At 51.8% G+C, this 21005-nt stretch overlaps 1 protein-coding gene across 2 annotated transcripts; it reads left to right on the top strand.

Moving 5' to 3' along the window:
• The first annotated feature begins 305 nt into the window (after window positions 1–305).
• Window positions 306–18867, top strand: LOC110598357 (cystin-1). Of its 2 annotated transcripts, none has more exons than XM_078029675.1 (3): window positions 306–886; window positions 13455–13507; window positions 17222–17428. In XM_078029675.1, exons 1-3 carry the CDS (start codon window positions 569–571, stop codon window positions 17394–17396), a joined length of 546 nt encoding a protein of 181 aa, XP_077885801.1. In that variant the 5' UTR covers window positions 306–568; the 3' UTR covers window positions 17397–17428. The 2 variants fall into 2 exon arrangements, with proteins under 2 accessions (XP_077885801.1, XP_077885802.1); XM_078029676.1 differs by lacking the exon at window positions 17222–17428 and adding an exon at window positions 17451–18867 and having other exon boundaries at window positions 406–886.
• The last annotated feature ends 2138 nt before the right edge of the window (window positions 18868–21005 follow it).

Below are 21005 nucleotides of genomic sequence, written 5' to 3' on the forward strand. Positions count from 1 at the left end.
TGCCCCACACGGTGACCTCATCCGCTACCCTTGCCCACCCTCCCCCGGTGTCCCCGCCCCGCTCCGATTTTACCAACCCCCCATTCTCGACCCCCTCCGGTGTTCTCGCCCCCCCAATGCCCGCCCCCCAGTCCTTTCCCCCTCACCCATGCCCGCCCCCCACCCCGTGTCCTCACCCCCCTCCAATGTCCCCATCCCCCTGTGTCCTCGCCCCCTCCAGTGTTCTCGCACCCCCCCGTGTCCTCGCCCCCCACCCAAGCTCGCGCCCTACCCTGGTGTCCTCGACCCCCGTGTCCGCCCTCCCCCAAAGTGTCCTCGCCCCGCGGCCGCGCGGCTTCCCCGTCTGGCCCCGTTCTCCTCCAGCCGGGCTCGGGGTCGCAACCACGCCCTCGGGACGCGCCCCTCCCCAGTGCCCTCGCTGCGCTGGCCTCGCAGTCCCCAGCCTCTCCCCGCTGGTCGCGGGCACTCCCCGGCCCGCGTCCCTCCCCCGCGCCCCCGCCGCGCTCCCCCTCCAGGCCGCGCCCCCGCGCAGGGCCTGCTCGCGCTCGGGGCCGGCGGCTGGCGCGCCATGGGCAGCGGCAGCAGCAGGAGCGGCCGGACCCTGAGGCTGCAGCGCAGCCCCGACAGTCACCCGGCTCGGCCAGGCCAGGCAGCCCCGGAGGGCGGGGCGGCGACGGCGACGGCGGCCGAGGCCCTGGGGGCAGGCGCGACGGCGGCGCAGGAGGCAGCCGGCCAAGACCCCGGCCCCGCGGCGACCCCCGACGGCCGGGAGGAGACCCTGCGCCTGCTGGACCAGCTGCTGGCCGAGTCGGCGGCCTGGGGTCCCCAGGAGCCCGTCCCGCGCGGCGCCGCCCGGCCCCGACCTGCCGCGGGCGCCCGCAGCGCGGTGAGTGTGGGAGCCGGCCATCCCCTGCCCGCAGGCCTCGGCGCCTGCCCCGCCCTCCCAGTGTGCCTCCCCGCACCGGGGCCTCGGTCGCCGCGTCCCTGGCAGCCTCCCTCGCTGGCGCGACGCCTCTGCCCGCCTGCTCCCCGCGCGTCCCCACCGAGTCCCCCCTAACACTCTGCTGCCTCTCTGGGTGCAGGTCTGGCTCCAGTTTGGGGAGGTCTTGCTGGGAGCAGTCTTACGGATAGACAGACATCCCTTGGCCCAGTCCCTCCCCGGCTTTCCTCCCTGGAGCGCACTTGCTCTCCTTCTGGGGCTGGAGTGCCCGCCTTCAAAGCGCAGGGTCCTTGCAGCCCAGGTGGGAACTGGCCAGCAGTCTGGCCTTTCCTCAAGGGATCCACCCTGGCCATCTGTGGGAGGAGGTGCTAAGTGGGTGGACAGTTGGCCAAACAGTGCTTCAAAACCGCCCTGCCGAGTCCATCGCATCCGGATCTTTGCCTGGCTGGCTGGTCAGTCAATTCCCATATTACTGGCTATTTTTAAGATGCTGTGGAATCTCTTTTTAGCTTCCTTATTCTCCCTTCCAGAACACTTGTAATAACAGCCCTGCTGTTAGAAAAACAATACCGACCAGCGCTCTGGCTTGGCAGTCTTTGCTCCAGCAGAGCTGATGAGCGGGTCGGGTCGTAGCAGCAGCTCCCCGCTGGAGAAGGACGCCAAAGGCAGCCCCCTCCTCCCTGGAGTCCCCAGGTCTGGCTGGACAACTGCCACCCAGGTCCAGGAAGGCCTCCCTGGGCGCCTTCAGGCAGGTGAATCCTGAAAAGGCCTCAGGGAGGTTGGGAGAGGGACAATCCAGTGACACAGGCCTTTGGTGCTCAGATCCCCTGCCACCCTGCTAAAGGCTTTTAAAAAGGAAAAGTGAGCTTCAGAGAATAGGATGAATTATATAACAAGATTCCTTTCAGACTGCATCAGCATTCAGTTATATAACACTAAAAAACAAACCAACAGTTGAGATCTGGGGAAGATTCTGACATAGCAAGGAAGTGATTTTTTCACTGTTTATTTTCAAATGCTTGGGAAACTTCAGAGGTGAAATGAGGGGGAAAACTGCAAGAATGGATCTTCCCTCTGAGTATCTAGTGCCTGCTCACGGCCAGGTACTCCCAGGAACTCCTTGGGCACCTACCAGGTAGGGCCTTGCTCAGGGTGCCAGAGATGAAGACAGATGCACTCCCCGCTGGTCCTAAAGAGGTCTGAAGTCCCAGAGGAGAAAGATCTCCAGATAAAAAGAAGGAATGCAGTGTGGCCAGTGATCTGTATGATAAGTCCACACCAGGGAACAATGAGGCATTCCCAAAAGTCCAGTTGAACTGAGGGTCTGTAGACATTTTCCTGGTGAGCAAAAGAAAAAGAAATTTCTGGGAGGAGACCTGTGCACAAGTGGCGGTGGCCGGCATGTCCTGTGGGGTGTAAGGTAAAAAGGTCTCTGCGTGTGCACCACGCCCCAGACATGTGGTGCTAAGGGCATCCTGTCAGGGGCTTTGAACTTTACCTTGAAATTTATAGGTGTCTTTTTTTTTTTTTTTTTTTTTTAGTGCTAGGGACTGAACACAGGGACACTCTATCACTGAGCTACATCCTGCCCCCCCCCTTTTTTTTGAGACAGTCTTGCTAAGTTGCTGAGGCTGTCCTCATATTTGTGATTTTCCTGCCTCAGCCCCTGAATACCTGGGACTACAGGTGCATGCCACCATGTCCAGCACTTTGAAGGGTAAGGGGGTGACATTTTGTGTGGTAGGAAGAAGACACCAGTAGTGTGAGGGGGGTGAACTGGAGAGAGGAAGGCAGGGTGCCACCAGCAAGGGGAACTACTCCAGTCTCCAGGTGACAGAGTCCTGGACCCAAGCAGTAGCAGTGAGAGGCTTGGGATAGAGTCAGGTGGTGGTGATGGCACCCAGTGGGGTTATAATTCCAGGGGTGCCTTATTGGTATCCCATAGACCATGAATGTTTCTTGAATAAATGAATGAATGAGTGAATCCTAGGCTCCTCCATTATCAGGGCTGTAAGGGAACCCTTGAGCCCAGTTCACTATTTTCAGGTCCAGAGAGTCCTCGAAATGCAATGGCTCCAGGCACAGCCGCACACTGGCGGGCTGGGTTCACACCTCTGTGTTCTGTGGATGGCACTTTGGATTGGTCGTCTCAGCAGCCGCGCCGTTGACAAGACTCTGGGTTACTAAAACACCACTGAGCGGGGAGAGAATTGGGAGATTGACGAGAAGGGGTTTGAAACCCCTCAGAGAAGCTGGTCTTTCTTCTTCAGAACATTTGAAAGAATGACCCAGAGAACAGAGAAAAGGCTTGCTTGACTGTGGGCCTAAATAGCAATGTTGGTTTTTGCAGGAAGAAAGCCTTTAAGTTCCTAAGGTCTGACATTTAGGAGGGCAGAGGTGTTCTCCATCAGAGAACATCAGGACTAAGTGGTAATTCACCTCTTAAACACCCACTTCTACTAATTGTAACCACTGTTGACTAGAATGCTGTAGAAACTGATTAAGTGTATCCCTCAATCATTCTGAATATCATATGTATTTTAATGAGCACTTGGGTCTCAGAGGTGTATTAACTCTTTCCACCTTCATTCCATATTTTAAATATATTTTTATTTTTAATTAGTGTATAGTAATTGTACATATTTATAGGGTATGGTGTGATATTTCAGTACATGTGTAGAATATATAATAGATCAAGGTAATCAGCATATCTACCACATCAGATAAATATCTCTTAATTGTGTTGGGGACATTTAAAATTCTTTCTACTAGCTATTTTGAAGTATATGGTTAATTGTTTAGTTTTTATTCTGCTGTGCTGTAGAACATTGGAAGTTATTCCTCCTGATGTGCATGCCTATAATTCCAGAGGCTCTGGAGGCTGAGGCAGGAGGATGGCAAGTTCAAAGCCAGCCTCAGCAAAAGCGAGGTACTACAACTTAGTGAGACCCTGTCTCTCAATAAAATAAAAAATAGGGCTAGAATGTGGCTCAGTGATCAAGTGCCCTGAGTTCAATCCCCAGTACCCACCCCCCCTGAAAAAAGTTACTCCTCCTGTCTAGCTGCACCCCTGTGCCCACTAACCATCCTCTCCCCATCCCTCCTCCATCCACCCTAACTGTTGTCCATTTCTACATATGAGAAAGAGGAAACAGAGGCACAGAGCAGTTATGTAGCTTGACAAAAGCGTCCAGTTATGGAAGAGCAGAGACTAGAACCAGTCATTCCCACACCCATTTCCTGCCCAGACGGCTGTGGCACCTGGGACGTCTGCCTGGTGTTGACTTTCTGCCCTTCCTTCCGCCGGCTTCTGTAGCTGTCGCTCCTGGCCGTGGTCAGCCACCCCACCACCCACCTTTCTCTGTATCCTCCAGCTCTCCCTCGCCAGACCCCGCCTCTCTGAGCTGCTGCAGTTGGGAAGGAGAAGCAATGTCAGGGCCCGATGGGTTTCGTAGAAGGACAAGCTTCTGATTTAAGGCCAGTTCCTCCATGGCCTGGACAGTCGTGGCTGCAGTCACCGCCATCATGGCAGTTACCTTAGCTGGGCAGGTGACCTCTTCTTTTGGCTCACATCCTAGTTCCTGGTGGCTTTCTGATATAGTGGTTGCTGGATATGAATGAAATATTGTCACTATGTATCTAAAACTGGGAATTTTAACAAATAATTTTTAGAAGTAAATCAATAATTTAAAAAACTGAGACTTGGGGTGTACTAAGTGGTAGAATGCTTGCCTACCATAAGCACAAGGCTCTGGTTTAAGCCCCCAGCACTGCAAAAAATAAAAAATAAATAAACTCTCCAAACACGGAGATTTTCAGCCTCATGAATTAAGTTACCCATTATGTTGGGTAGAAGTCTCTGTCCATTAAACTCTTCTTTATATGAGAACCATACACTTGATAATAAGATACTAGATCCGAGGATATTCACTCTGTTTGTAAGCCTAGGAAGCGTTATGAACAGATTTGATGTAACACACACACCTAAAGCTCTCCATTTGGGTCACACTACAAATCTCCATGACCAGGAAATTTAGGATCTCATGAGAAGATACAGGATTAACAGTCCTTGGACACAGGTAAACCTGTGACAGTCTGTGTTTGTGTTGGGGACATTTAAAATTCTTTCTACTAGCTATTTTGAAGTATACAGTTAATTGCTTAGCTTTTATTCTGCTGTGTTCATTAAAATATAACACATGAGACAGTTTAACAAATAGCAAGAACATCCGTGTTGTCCAGTCTAGTTCCATAAATTCTGGTATTGATGTGGATCAGCTAGAGAAAACATTTCCCTGGGTGTAGCTTTAAGTGTTAGTGCCTGCTCGCTGGAGAGATGCTCCCAAAATAATTTAGCTTTGTTGCAAATACTGTGTGTACTGAAAGGAGAGAGAAAAAGAAATGTGTTAGGCTCATACTTTGTGTTAAGGTCTGTATTCAGTGTATAAAAATTCATCATCTCATTTCCTTTATCTGTAACAGCCTTTTGAAATAGATATCACTTTCTCCCTTTTATAGATGAAGCCATTTTGGCCCAGAGAGATTAGAAACTCATCCAAAGTCACACAGCCAATAGACAGGGAGTCTGAGTTTAAACCTGTCTGCCAGGCTTCAGTCTGTTAGATGAATATTCTCCACCCAAAATGTTCATGTCTTTTCCATTTTTCTCCAGATGTTTAAGAGGAAAAGCAGATCTAACACTTTGAATGATTCTACTTACAACAATGATGCTAATGGCTTCCTGTTGTTTCAGAGTGTATCATTTAAAAAATCCATTAATCCCTAGTATTTTTTAATTCTGTCACTTTTACTCCAGCAAGACTTTGTTTATCAAGAAACTCTTGCTCTCATCCTATCCTCAAATGTCAGTTTCAGCAGCTTACTCATTCACCACGTGTGTATGCTTTGGGATCGTACCATTTCTACTAAAAGTTGTGAAGATTCATAGTTGTTCATTTAGCACACTGGGTCTCTAGGTGTCATTCATTTACTTGGGAACTTTCATGAGACTGGGTCGCTGGTTGTGTGTGTGTGCGTGTGGGGGCAAAGGCAGAAGAATAAAAGAGCACCACCAGGTGACACACACCTGTAACCCCAGCTCCTCTGGAGGCTGAGACAGGAGGATCGAGAGTTCAAAGCTAGCCTCAGCAATGGTGAGGCACTAAACAACTCAGTGAGACCCTGGCTCTAAGTAAAATTTAAAAAAAATAGGCTAGGGATGTGGCTCAGTGGTCGAGTGACCCTGGGTTCAATCCCCAGTACAAAAAAAAAAAAAAAAAAAAAAAGGAGGAGGGAAGGAGAGAGAGAGGGAGGAAGGTGTGGAGAAGTATCCTCCAGTGGTCACTATTCCTTAAGGATGTTCCAAGAGACAGCACTTTATATATGTCATCTTGTTGAACAGAGCTGGTATTCCCTCCCCAACTCTGTCTCACAAGAGGGACTGGGGCCCAGGGAGGCTGTGAACTTGGCCATGGTGTGCAGTATAGGAGCCGCTTAAGTCTTTCTGGCGGTGAATCTCCCTCAGTGCTGAGTGCTGGGATATTGATGAGGCATATTTTCCCCCAAGAGGAACTGCACCCTTCTGGGTTTTTTAAAACACTAGAAATGTTGCCTGGAGGTGGGACAGGCACAGACCACCTTCAAGTGCAGGATGCAGCTGCAGTAGGACTGGAGGTGCTTCTCTGCAGGCTCAGGAGCGCATCCCTGCTGCATCGCCTTGGTGGAGTCTACTGAGGACTGTTGCCAGAGAGGAGGGACAGTGCTGGAGTCAGCGTGCCTGGGGAGGTACCGCCCAGGGTTTGCAGCAAAGGACCTTTGGGTCCCTGTGGGGATCAGATGCCCCTGACTCTGATGAGAAAGGTCAGAACTGTGGTTTGGACAGAACAGAGGTTCTATGACTCCTAAATGCCATGAGCTCATTACCCAGGAAGGAAGGTGGCCAGCCTGAGGCCACCAAAGCAATTTCCCATTGAACTCTGCCTCCCAGGTAGAGTACCCAGGACCTGGTTAGTTCTCCACCTGGTAATCATTTGAGCGGACGACAGCCCAGGGGGCCTGAGAGAACATTCAGTCCCCAGGCACCACTAGGGCTCAAACCAGGAACAAGGATGTGGCATCTGTCACCACACCCACACTGGCTAGGCCAGTGGGAGGATGCCTGGGGTCTGGACATCAGGTGACCGCAGTCCTTCCCCTGCCAGCACGGACAAGCCTCTAGAAGTCTAGTGAGGTCCTCCTAGACGTCGCAGGGCGGTGGGGGGAGCGGGGACATTTTGTGCGGCGGCGTGTGGACGCGCTTACATGGCGCCAGGGCGTCCAGCGCGGCGAGGCGGAGCTGTTTTCTTCCAGCCCCACGCTCTCGGCCTCTCTAGTGGCTTTGGAAACCCCTCACCGGTGGACCCGAGCCATTCCCCTCCAGGGCCATTTCTCCGGAGCCTCTTGGAGCAAGCCTGCTCAGCGCTCCACGCACAGCCAACCTGCGCGCCCGCCTCTGCCCCCGCGAAGCCCCCGCAGCTTTGCGCCAGGAGCGAACCGACCGCGGCGCCGGGAGAACAGTGCCCCCTGGTGCCAGGCCCGGAGCCCAGCGGGCAAGAGCGCGAATGGTGGCAGCTGGGCGACGGGGTACCAGGAAGTCCGTGGTACCCTCCTCTCTACTTACGTTGAAAAAGCAAAGATAAAAACCCAAATCATGGCTTCAAAGAAAGATGATTTTTAAGGAAGGTGGAAACACATCCATAAAATGGGATGAAAGGGAATGGACTGCTCTTGACAGGCTGGCCGCATGCTGGACCTCACCATCACTACGCGGGGTGAAAGCCAGCCACACGGGTGCAGGAGGCAAGGTTCCCTTACCTGGATGTGTGTAAAGTGGACACCAGTCTCCAGTGGCCAAGCAGATCAGGGGTCGCCTGGGGTGGGGGACAGGGAAGGAAGGAAGCACTGAAGAGGAGTGCAGGGAAAATTTGGGAGGCCATGAGGTTGCTTAGCCCCTTGGTTGTGTGGGCAGTTTGGTGGATGTATATTGGAGCTCACGTCAAAACTTACCTACCAGCCTGTGTTCTTCAATCATCGCAGTTTGTGCTTGTCAATTACGCAATGTGATCATATATACCTACAAAGCTGTTACAAGTTAGCTGGGCACTGTGTCACTCTGTAGTCCCAGCAACTCCGAGACTGAGGCAGGAGGGTGGCAAATTTGAGGACAGCCGTAGCCACTTAGACTCTCTTTCAAAATAAGATTAAAAAGACTAGGGATGTAGCTCATTGGTAGAGAGCACTCCTGGGTTCAATTCCCATTACTACAAATAATAATAATTAAGATGAGAATTTTCAATAGAGGAAGCAGGTTATAATATGTTTTGGTAAATAAAATATGCAGGGGATTTCTTAAAAGGCAACTTCTAAAACTTTATTTTCACAAAACAAAACTCTACTTGTAAGACTCAAGAAGACCTTTGGAGATCATTATATTCAGTTCCTTCTCACATGTGCTGCTGCTTGTTGGGTTTGGTTTCTCCAAAGCCCCCCTAGGAGGGGTGACACGCATTTCCCTACCCACAAGGCGAAGTCTCCCAAGCACACTCTGAGCTCAGCCCAGTTCCCACAGCCCAGCCCAGCCCAGCCCAGCCCAGCATCAGCCCCATCCAGGTGTGTGTCTGACCCAGAGGGCACCGGCAGCCGGCTGATGGCAGGTGCCTGTGTCTGCTCTGGGCCTGGGGCTGTGTCGTCCCCTCCCCCTTGTTTCAGCAAGCTCTGAGTTCTGGGAGGGAGCAAATGCATTTCCCATCTGAGAAAGTCAAGTTCAAGGCTTAAACAAACTGGTTGAAAGGGCCACATACCAAATGGCAGACGGAGAGAAACTGGTGAAAATGGTACGGATGCAACCAGGCTGTCATCAGAAAAACCGCAAAAGAGAGAGTGTGACTTTCATGTGTAGCCAGCTCCAGGGCTGCAGTTCTCACATATGATGGATTCCACTGCTGTGGCTGCCTGGAGATCTGGGTGACTTCCCATTAGCAGTGTCCAGAACATCTTATGGCGCTGAGAAAAGGAGAGACCAGCCAGGGCCAGATGGTGATTCCTACGCAACTCCAAATCCTGGGCTCTTTCACCCAGTCAATTGCCTGACTGCAGAAACTATGTGTCAAAATCCTTACAAAATCCTGATGAGAGGAAAAGCAGCCATCCAGGTGACAGCAAAAGCTGGCTCCAGCTGACACTGACCAGGGGGAACAAGTTCCAAGTTGGAGGACTTCATAAACAATGGCCCCAGCATGATTGGCTAAAATGGCTTCATTGTTTCTATGTTGCCTCTGAGAATAGAGCCAAGCCCAGTGGCTGGGTTTTGATGTAAGGAAGGGGCTTCACAGGGCTGGGAGATGGCTGCTTGCCTAGAAAGGAACCTCATTCATACCCTAAGTACTCACAGAGCCCTCGTACACACATTGGTAGTGGCATTGCCACAATAGGTACAACGTGGGTAGGAGCAACCCAAATGTCCGTCAATGGAAGGATGGACGAGCAAAGTGCAAGTTATGCATACGATGAAATCTAATTCAGCTTTAAGAAGGACATTCCAAGCTAGGTGCCATGGCCCACCTGTAATCCCAGAGGCTCAGGAGGCTGAGGTAGGAGGCTCTTGAGTTTAAAGCTAACCTTGGCAACTTAGTGAAGCCCTAAGCAACTCAGTGAGACTCTGTCTCTAAAGAGAGTATTAAAAAGGGCTGGGATGTGGCTAGTGGTTAAGTGTCCCTGGGTTCAATCCCCAGTATAAAAATAAATAAATAAACAAAGGAAATGCCATCATACACTTTAACATGTGACACAAACCTTGAGGATCTTGTGCTCCATGAAATAAACCCTTCACTGGAGGACAAACCATACACTCCCCGCATGGGGAGGAAATGGGAGTGGTCAGATTCACAGGAGACAAGGTAGCTAGCTGGTGGTTCCCCAGGGCTGGGATGGGGAGGGGGTAGGGTTTAATGGGTAGAGTTTCAGTTATGAAAAGAAAAGTTCCGTGGATTTGTGGTGGCAGTGGTTGCCCAACAACATGAATGTACTTAAGGACACTGAACTGTGCATTTAAAAGTGGTTGAGATAGTAAATTTTAGATTATGTATATTCGTCATAATAAAGTTTAGAAAGAACATTAAAGAACTTTTCAATAGTCTAGTCTGAGTTGCCTCGAGAAGGGCTGGACTGGGCTGCTTTAGGAGGGGTGTGCATGGGGGCTGTACGTGGGGGCAGGTGCAATTGAGTGATTTGCTGGGACTTGTCTCTGGCCTTCACTACTGGCTCACACTCCCTGTTCCTCTTCCTTTAGGAATTCCCTGCTGGCTCAGGATCGATCCTCCCTTCCCTCTGTGCTCTCCCCGACAGGCACAAGTGTGTGAATGACTGTGGTGAATGTGGGCTGTCCCCCATGGGAATGCTCACCAGCCACCAGCAGCCATGGTCATCCATGGCCCCTGGGCCAGTGCTGTGCTATCCACTTCCACCAGGTGGGCAAGTGCAAATGTTTCTGGCCAGCCCCGCCAGGCCTACCTCAGCAGGACACACCGATGCGTGGCTTGCTATCCTGGACTGCCATTGCCACTTCCCAAGAGCCACAGCAGCACTGGTTTCCCAGGGAAGGATGTGTCACCCTGGACCCTCTCCCCAGCCTTGAAGACCAAGTACACAGGGTGTACTCAGTACACAGTGTGTCAGCAAGGCTGCCTCTGAGGCTAGTGTAGGTTAGGTAATGGTGAGTTAGGACAGTGCCACGCTCCCTGATCACTGAGTGATGCTATTGTAGTAAAGGTGTTCTCTGCACCCCTTATCTGCCATCTCGCAGCACTCCCGAGGCACCTCCCCACTATGCAGAGGGAGACCAGGGAGCCTCACAATTCATCCAAAGGCACATCCTTATTAAATGGCAAAACTGGGGTTTGAATCCTACTCTCTGTTATACTATTTTCACTCTGCCAAGTGCTAATATAGATTTTAAACCAAAGATCTTAACTAGTTAACAACTAGTCATTCAACTTAGTTCAGGGAATGCTTAGTATTTATTGTGTACTTCTAAATCTATAAACTTGGGAGAATGGCTGTTTTTGCTGGAGAAGATTAACTAATGTTAACGGGTTAATAATAGAGAACAGCAGAGGACATAGCATTGGTCTGATGATAGTAATAGAAATAGTCACAGCTAGTATTTATTGAGAAATTCTCAACTACCAGGCACTGTTGCAATCACTTCATGATATTTCACAATAAATTTGTTTTATACACGAGAAAGTCAATGCTTGGAAAAGTTAAGAAAATTGCCAGCAATTTAGCTAGACTGTGTCTCAAAAAGTAAAAAAAGGGCGGTGGCTGTGGCTGAGTGGTAGAGCTCTTGCCTAGCATGCATGAGGCATTGGGTTAGATCCCCAGCACCACATAAAAATAAATAAATGAAATAAAGGTGTTTTAAAAAAACAGAGACAGCAATCAGCATTATAAATTAAACAAGCAAATAAATAAATAAAAAGGGCTGGGATATAGCTCAGTGAGAGAGTGTCCTTGAGCCCAATAATGAGGAGGAAAAGGAGGAGAACTGAGTCTGTTTCTTTTTCAAATCAAGTCTTTTGACAACCATCCTGCACCATCCTCTCCTGGTGCACAGGATGTCTTTGGTCTCAGATATCTTGCTGTGCTGGATGTTTAGGACATACTTATCTAGTGAGATTGCCCCTCCCTTGAGGGTACAGAGCCCATGTCCCCAAAGTGCTGATGTAGCCCTGGGTAGACTAGGAAGGCTGACCGAATACCTGATGAATGATTGATCTGTGTGGTTCCCAGTGTCTGAGAATGGGAGAGAATTTGAGAACCTAAGCAGCTTCCTGCAGGGCAGAAGCCCTGAACTGGCCTCTCTTGGCCACATGGGAGTAGGCGCCAGGATACCGGGGAGAAGAGCTTATCTTTTTCAACTGTTCAAAGAAAAACCAACCCCTGAGAAGCTCCCAAAGTCTGCAGAGCAAGCGGGTTCCTATGACTGGTGCTCAGCGCTGCGGTGTGGGATGGATCGCTGTTTTCAGAAAGGTGGCAGGAGACAGCTCAGCGTCTTCTCTGACAGCCCCTGGCTTAGGGCTGGGGGTCCTTCCTACCCTCCTTGCCTTCCAGGGTCCCCTCGCAGTTTGCAAACCAGCATGATGAGCAGAGTCCGAGAGGGCCCCTGGCCAGGCCAACAGGGAGGAAGGTGGCAGCTCCGAGGACTGAACTGAGCCGGCCAGGCCTGGAAGGAAGGGGAGAGGAAAGTGAAAGACCCAGGGTGACTGTCCTTGTGAGCCCCACAGGCCCTTCTTCACCGCTGACCACGGGGGGTGATCCTGTAACAAGAAGGCTTGACTTCAGGTGTGTGCTTGCCTCGGTGTTGAATTCTGATAGGAGAACCAACCACTGCGACTCCCTGTCTCTGTCTGATGGTTCTCTGTGTTGGGCCCATTGCTGTCCCTGTGGGTCCACTCTCTGCAACATGCAGACGAAGTGCCTCCTCTTTCACAAGGGCCCTTGGGCCATCACAGTCAGCTGTTCCGGCCACTCAGTTGGGGTTGTGGAAACTTCTGACAGGCACAGGGTGCTCTCCAGGGCTCCAGCACAGAGCCTGGTGTTCCCCTGTCCCATGTCCCTGTGTTCCTGGGTTAAGTCCCTCAAGCTCACGGAGCTCTGGTCTTCTATGAGTCCTTTTTTAAAATCTGATATAAATATTTGTTGCCCAGAAAGGGTAGCCAAAGATAAACTCTGAGTGTACGTCTGAAAATTGTGTTTAGTCTGCTCTAACACTAGATGAGGATTCAGAATTACAATTTTGAGTTCAAAATAACTTTCTTTTACATTTTTTTGGAGCTATTCTAGCGTGGCCCCGTGTTGCTGCCATCTGAGTCTTGGTTTCTGATTGATTGATTGATTGGTTCTTGGTTTCTTATCTGTGGCCTTCTCCTCTCTTCCTGCCTTTGAGGATTGTTTTTTCCTTTTCCAGTGTCTTAAGTTCAAGATGCTATAACAACAACAACAAAATACTATCACAAAATTCCTTAGGCTGGGTAATTTATAAATTTTAAATTTATTGTTCATAGTTCTTTTAAAAATAAATTCATATTTTAATTGATGAAATAGCATACATACTTTGCTGCAGGTGAAACTAAACAATTCTCAAAACCAGGAACTAATGTGACCCCTGGAGGTGAAGACAGGTGCCCTCCTGCTAGTGACAGTGGCCATCAACTTCTGGCGGTACGAGGGGTGCTCTCATGCTAGGCAGGGAGTCTGCCACGGCTCTGCCATTTGCTCTTTGTCACTCCCCTTTCGAAGCCTGGGCCTTCTCACCTGGGAAATGGGCAGATGGGTCTCTGCCGCCTGGAGTCTCTCCAGCTCTGATGTTTAAGTGTTCTGGGTGGAATGTGGTGACCACTGCCTGTCACGAAGCCAGAGCATGCAGCAGCTGCACTGTTGTCAACCTTCTGACACCTATTTCTTTGTCTTTCTCAAGGTGTCCCCAGAACCTCAGGCTGAAGACCACCCAGAGGACAGCCCTACCTCTGAGTAAGTGTGGAATGGGGGGTGGGTAGGGGCATGTCTGCTCCAGAAGCTTCTAATTCTGTTGGCTCCAGCCACCCCAGATCCCTCCTGTGCCCTGCTTTCTTCTTGGTCCCCAGTCTTTTCTTCTTTAAAGTTCCCCAGAGACCAGGCCTGTCTGTCTACTCTCAGGTGACCCCCCCCCACCACCCCTCCAGCAGCGTGGAGAGCTGTGGCCCTCAGTGCAGCTCATTTTTTTAAATATATATTTTTTAGATGTTGATGAACCTCAGTTTTATTTATTTATTTATATGTGGTGCTCAGAATCGAACCCAGTGCCTCACACATGCCAGGCAAGCGCTCTACCCTGAGCCGTGAGCCCAGCCCAGTGTAGCTGATTTGGGGATGTGTTAGAAAAATCAGATGAAGTAGATAGTTAATGTGATAAAGTAAACAGAGCAACTTTGCTCTCATTTTACCCAATTGTTGAATCTGTATACTTAAAATTTTCCAAAACAAATTATCAAAGTAAAAAAGCTTTCAAAGTCCAGTTCAGATACTTCCTTCTCAAATCCCACCCCCTCCTCTTCACATGAGGGCATCTCCTCCTTCAGCAAGCCCCAGCCAGGCCCCATCTCTATTACCTGTGACCCCACCTTGTCCCCTCTGCCTTGTAGGCCTCAGGCAGGCAGGGAGATACAGATCTGTCCCTGACCCTCATGGCGCAGGTGAGCTGGGGCTTTGGAGATGTGGGTTGAAAGGAATGTTGAAGGTGAGTCTGGGTGTGTGGGCCTCCACCGGAGTCCTGGCCATCCTCTGTGATGTGGGCACTCTTTCCCAAGGGAGGGGGACCCACGGAAGCAACGGAGCTGGGGCAGTGTGCCGGAGAAGCTGCTGCTCCCCTGAGCTGTTCCTGCAGGGCTGGCCTGGCCGGGAGTCAGGGAGGAGGGTGTGGAGGGCTAGGAGTCTCCAGGCTCTGCCTGTACCTGCCAGTGCAGTGCGCTCTTTCTGCAGGTGCCTGCCTGCAAGGCAGGCCCTAGGCCAGTGGACACAGGTGCTGGAGAGGGAGAGTGACTCTTCCCAGTATCCCTGATGAGTGCCCCAAGGCACAATGCACCATGGTCAGAAGCCTAGTAAATTTTAGAAAATTCTAGACCCAAGAGACCAGTATGAATGTCCCTGGCCTCGCCTCACTTCATGTAGCATCCACTTATGATAGGTTTGTTCTCCGGGGGCGGGGGGTGCTCTCTCCTTTGGGGAAGACTCCTTTCTCCCTGGAAAGGTCTTTTTCTTTTTTAAAAAGTGTGTGACTTTGGGCTGAGATGGTGGCTCAGTGGTTGAGCACTCTCCTGGCCGAGTGAGGCTCTGGGTTCAGTCCTCAGCACCACATAAAAATAAAAAAATAAAATAAAGGTATTGTGTCCAACCAATTACAATTAAAAAATAAATATTCTTAAAAAATAAATGCACTGTGTCCATCGACAACTAAAATATCTTATTTAAAAATAGAGTATGACTTTAGGAGTCCCTGCTGAAGAAAAACGGATTAATAATAATTTAAATGGGGGCTGGGGATGTGGCTCAAGCGGTAGCGCGCTCGCCTAGCATGCGTGCGGCCCGGGTTCGATCCTCAGCAGCACCACATACCAATAAAGATGTTGTGTCCGCCAAGAACTAAGAAAAAAATAAATAAATGTTAAAATTCTCTCTCTCTCTCTCTCTCTGTCCCCCTCTGTCTCTCACTCTCTCTTAAAAAAAAAAAAAAAAGAATTTAATAATTTAAATGAAGGCCCTTCTTGACTCCCTGGGGGGATGACGTCCCAGGAATCGACTCAGGACCGGCTCTTCCTCTTAACAGCGTGCCCCACTCCCATAGTGGCAGGGGTTGGGGAAAGAGTGGACAACACTGCCCCCTCCGCTGGCCGAGCTCCCGCCGAGCTCCAGGCCAGTAGCCCGTGGCATGGTGGGTGTGGCTGGCACACCGGGAGCCCTGGCTCCTCAAAGGCCTGGCACAGCCCAACTCTGTTGCCGATCCCAGCCCGCGGCCATTCTGTCAGCTTCCTGTGTCACTTCCTGCCTCTCCTCCCCCTTCCTTCCTGGGGTCCCACTTATAAGAGTGTTGGGGTGCCCAGTGGGAAAGGACAGAGTGAGGGGAGTCTGCAACCAGGTCCCTGTGACTTTGGGCGCCTGTCCTCAGGCTTCGCCCTTCACACCTCTGAGTGTAGAGGGCTGGGCTACATGGGCCCAGAAGGCTTCAAGTCCCGCTGGGATGCCCTAGGCCCAGAGTGGTGCCCCAGGATTCCTGAAGGACAGTCCCCAGCTTGCCCTGGACGGTGTCTGGGCATCTCAGGCATATTCCTCAGTAGAGAGGACCTCAGGAGGGGGTGGGACAGGAAGTGCAATGACCGCATCTGTCCTCTGTACCAGGCTTTGCTGGGACCTTGCGAGGCAGGGAACCCTGCAGGCAGCTACTCCTGTTCAGTACATCCCAAGCGCCCGCCTACCTCTGTGCCAGACACAACAGGTGCCATCTTGTCCACCCCAAGGGTCAGTTGAGAAGGGAAGAGGAACCACTAGTCTAAGTCTGTCAGAGCAGCTGGGATCTGCCTTCCCACTGTGTCTCCAAGGCAGAAGGAACATTTACTGAGATCCACATTTTAACAACAGCAGCACGTGCTGTTTGCAGAGTGTTTGCACATGGTAGGTGCTTAATAAATGCAGTGCCATAGCCAGCTGTGCACTTAGCGTGTGCCGTGTCCGTATGAGGGGTGAGAGGGGTCCGTATGTAGGTGGAGCCCGCTGTCAGAGCTCACCCTGCCTGTGAAGTCCGGGGACTGCACCGGGTGGTAACCAAGTGACTGCCCCAGGTCTGGTTCTTGTCCTGAGTTCTGAGAGAACCAGATGGGGCCCTGGAGGCTGCTCCCCGAATAAGTGTTGGCCAAAAGCATCAGGTGGGCCTGACAGAGCTCACAAGTGGGGAATCTGAGGCCAGGAATGGGGAAGTGCCTTAGCTACCTGACTGGCAAGTGGCAGAGCCTTCTCTAGCTGAAGTGACAGGAGGCGGGAGTGGTCACCATCCCACAACTAGCTGCAGGCACCTCTGGCCTCTCACCCTGACCCTGTGGGCAGCTGCAGACCTGGGCCCCACCCCCTCAAAGGCAGCAACTCCTGGTAGCAACTCCCAGCCCAGCCACAGGTCCTACCAGGGCACCATGGGTGGGCACAAGGCCATCTGCACAAGGCGACACAGCTGTGGGAAGCACTGAAGACACAGCTAGTGCCACTCAGATGTCCAAAGTCTGGGAAGCCTGGGAGCCAGGGCCGGGTGGAGGGCAGGCTCCAGGCCAGAGGGCCCTTCTCTGAGCTCAGGCTGCAGGAAGGGGAGCCCTGTTCAGGTCCCATCTCAGTCACTCTGCCTGATTGCTCAACGAGTGGCAGGACCCTGGACAGCCACCCTGACCTGGTAGCAGTCCCCTTGATATGCCAAGGGTACAGGCACAGGAAGTGAGTTGGCAAATGGACATGGAGCTTCTAGACTCCCTGATGGAGGGCTGACCATGGGTGAGACCCCGTCACTCTGTCCACACATTATGATTTTTAAGCCTCAGAATAAATTTATGAACAAGCTCTGTTTTCAAGAAGAAAAAAAAAAAGAGGGTGCTCAGGGTGCGAACGACAGGCCCAAGGTGGCCACGCTGAGATGGGCTCCTTCTGTACCCCACTCTCTCTGCAACTCTGCAGGCACTGGCTTCCTGCTCAGCCTGAGGTCTCAGTGGGTGTCAAGGGAATGATGAAGACAGAGAAGCAGGCAAGGCTGACCACATCAGGGTGTCGGGGAAGAAGGATCCAGAGGTCCCTGGGCAGGGGTTTTCAGCTTGGGTTTCAGGGTACACCTTGGGGCCAATGTGGTCACTGATAGAGACACACTTTGAAGGTAACATCTTGTCTGTGTCTGGTCTTCTGCTTGCAGAGCCCCAAGCAGCAGCCACAAGAGGCCTGAGAGGCAATCAACCATTTCCTATGACTACGCGGAGGAGGAGCTGATGGCCAGCATAGAGCGGGAGTATTGCCGCTGAGGCCAGCCGTGCAGGGGTGTGACCATGGCTCCATAGACCCTGGGCTGTGTGAGAATCACTCCCCACCAGGGCTCAGCCGAACTCCTGCAAAACCTAGCTCTTCCTGGACTTTTCCAAACTGACTTTTCAACTTCACTTGTTGGCCAGGGCATCAGCTGTGCAGGTACCCAGCCATAGGTGGAGACTTGTCTGTAGGGTTCTCTTGGAGCTTGAGGATTCCTCTTGGAACATCACCAAGGTGTGCCCTCAGTCCTCCGGCTAGTCTCCAGAGGAGGCTCGTCCACTCAGTGCATCTGGATTTTCATGAGCAATGAACCCCATGGGATGTGGCTGAAGTACAGATCTGTTTCTGTAGGCCTAGTGGGGCCTGAGATTCTGCACCTCTAACTGGCTCCCAGAAGAGCCAAAGTGCAGCACCCCAGCTGCATTTGAGTCTGGGGTTAGGGCCTGGACTTCAGGCCTTTCTCAGCCTCCGTGGTGCTGGAGGCGTCTCCACCCCAGCTCTTTCACTAGGCTGGGATGGCAGAGCTCCTCACTTTCCTTCTCTGGGCCCCAGCTTCCCTCTCCAAGAGATAGTCTGGAGGCTCTTTGACAGTCTGAGATCACACAGTTCCCACTGCCACTGAGGCCTCACCCTGCTGGTGCACAGAACTGCCTTCTGTGTTGGGAGTGGGTGTCCAGCCACCTGGACAGGGTCTCAGGGTACCTGCCGTCTAGCTCCACTCTGGCAGGTAGCCTGGCTAACCCACACAGGGCCTTACACCCTTCCTCCCTGTGCAGAAGATAGACAATCCCAGCCACGAGGCCAGAAGAGCCTTCCAATGTTCCCAGTTGACAAATGAGAAACCTGCCGGCCCAGAACCTCCTGCAGTAAGAAATGGTGGCAGTGTCAAGGGGCTGGATGGAACAACAGCAGCTTTTGCTGAAGCCATAAGAGATCTCGGCTCTTCTCACATTGACCCACCAACACCAAGGCCTCCCTGGGCAGCCTCCATGTCCTGAGAAGTGCTGCCAGCACTGGGGCCAGTGAGTCTCACTGACAAGCCTTTCTGTGAACTTTCACAGTTGACAAGAGTGCCTTTGATCAGCTGCTTGCAGCTGGGAGACTTGCACTGAGAAGTCAGAGCACAGAACAGCAGAGCCGGTCACCAGCCTCTGGGGGGTTGCCTTAGAACCTCCCCAAAGCTGGGAGCTGTTCCTCTCCTAGGCCCAAAACATTCCTCTTGATATAAAGATGAAAGTCATTACTATTTTAATAATGTGAATGCTTATTTTAAAAGAAATTAAACTTTTATTTCTTACTGCCAGGTACATCTGGTTTTGAACTTGATGTAAATGTTTACAACTTTACATCATCGTTTTGTTAGAATATGACACATTCAACTGGTTTCCAAGAAAAAGATGATACCTCTGCATTTTCTTGTGGAGAACTCATAGAAATCCTCAATGAGATCCAAGTGTTAAGACAAAAAAGTATTCCCGGAGTAGTTATAGTCTATGTCAATGTCAGAGTGAATGTGCTTCCTCAAAGCTAAGAAGCCATCACAATTGTTCTCAGGCCTTTTAAAGAAAATTCCCTGAGTTCAGGAAAGGCGTCTCCCGCATGGTAGCTTGCCAAATAAAGCAGTGCATGTCAGTTGGAGAAGTCTCTTCTCCATGCTGCGAGGAGCAGGTCCTGGTCCTCTGAGCAGCAGGGATGGATGTCACTGCAGCCAGGGCCCGGGAGTGCTTCCTGCGCTGGCTGTGCGCCAGGTGCCTCACAGCCTCTTTGTGGTGGTCCACAGTGCTTTCCAGTCCAAGCACCCAGCTCTAAGTGAGTGTGGGACCTACCATCAATAGGTGAGGACGTGGCTAAAACAGGCAGAAGGAAAAACGCCTCAAAGCTGGCGATGACCTGTTACTATCTGGAACAGTAGCAGTCACTACAAACGGGCCTCCCAGCTTCCGTAGTGGAGAGCTCCCCAGACTTGAGAAGACCTGCTCCCTGCAGCTCAAGACGCGGCCTGTGGGTTTTCTTGAAGGAGGGGCAGAGCCTCCTCTCATCACATGCCCCCCAGGCTTCTGCTCTCCGTCCCCGTGGAGCCCCAGGCAGGGACCTCCTCTACAGCTGCAGTTGGCCCAAGCTGCCTGCTCCCCCCAAGACAAGCTTTCTGCTGTTGCAGTGTAACCCCCATACCCGCCCCACTGTGCTTGAGATCAGATCCAGGGCCCCACAAGCTCCACACTCGGCAGGCACTCTACCACTGAGCCACGAGCCAGCCTTCCGAGGGGCTTTCACCGTCTCTCCCCCCATGTCCCAGTTCCATGGCCACTTCTTTCCCCATGGCAGGAGCTCACTGGTCAGTAGGTGGGCACTCTGGAAGGCTGTCAGAGAAAGCGGTCACACAGCCACCGTGAGGTGTTGGGGCTTTGTGGTGTGCCTCCTCCTTGTTCTGGCAATAGCTGGGCAGGAGGAAGGTGCTCTCATATGCCATGGAGAGAAGTCACATGATAGGCTCTGAGGGTTAGCCGAGTCCTCCAGCAAGGAGGCTCCATAATCTGACCTTCTGTGGGTGACAATCTGAACCTCAGGGACAAATCAGACCTGAAGAGGGGGACAAGGGGCCCTGTTTTCATGTGTGAAGAAACCTTTCCATTTTCAGAGTTGGCAAGGTAGACCTGCTTAATCTCTGGGTGTGGAAATCTGGGGAAGAAAGGTGGCACAAAAGACCCATGGCATGACATGGTCCCACAAAAGACTGGAGGGCTGGGCCCTCAACTGCCTGCAGAAGCTCAGGCAGGAGTGTGTGCTTGTCTGTGTAAGGACACGTCCGTCCTTCCCTGGCCTGTACCCCCATCAGGGGCATGGGCCCATGGCCTGCACTTGGCAGTGACACTGTGGGGCCACAAGAGACAGTGACTTGGACCTCACAGCTCTGTCCCTGGGAGTAGAGGCTAAGTCCTGATTTCTGGAGAGAGAGACTGTGGAGGGAGGGACTGAGCTCCCTGCCCATCCAGCGGAAGAGCATTTAGGCGGACACCTTATTAGCACCTGTTGGTGAAGCACAGTTTACAGAAACAGCTTGCTTTTGTAGAATTCATACAACACTCAGAGGGTTCACTCCCTGCCAGTCTCTGTGCCAGCAGGACCCAGGAGGTATAAAACAGGCATGAGGAACGGGCAAGTGCCCCAGGAGCACAGAGGAAAGTGGCAAGCCATAGGCCTGAAAGCAGCTGCCTGGCCCAGGGTAGCACCTCCTCCCAGACAACCCTTCTCCAGCGACAAGGCTGCACTCCTGCTTTTTTGACAGTCCAGGCCATGGAGGCCCTGTGGGGACTTTGCCCTGGAGAGAGACTGAAACCCAAATGGGGGCTTTAGGCAAAGAAAAGAGAATCAACGTTTCTGAATGGTTTGTGGCCACTGAGCACAGGTAGAAGGGCACCTGGGCAGAAGCAGGGCAGCCTGACAG

The sequence above is a fragment of the Ictidomys tridecemlineatus genome, chromosome 12 (genome assembly GCF_052094955.1).
Source record: "Ictidomys tridecemlineatus isolate mIctTri1 chromosome 12, mIctTri1.hap1, whole genome shotgun sequence".
NCBI lineage: Eukaryota > Metazoa > Chordata > Mammalia > Rodentia > Sciuridae > Ictidomys > Ictidomys tridecemlineatus.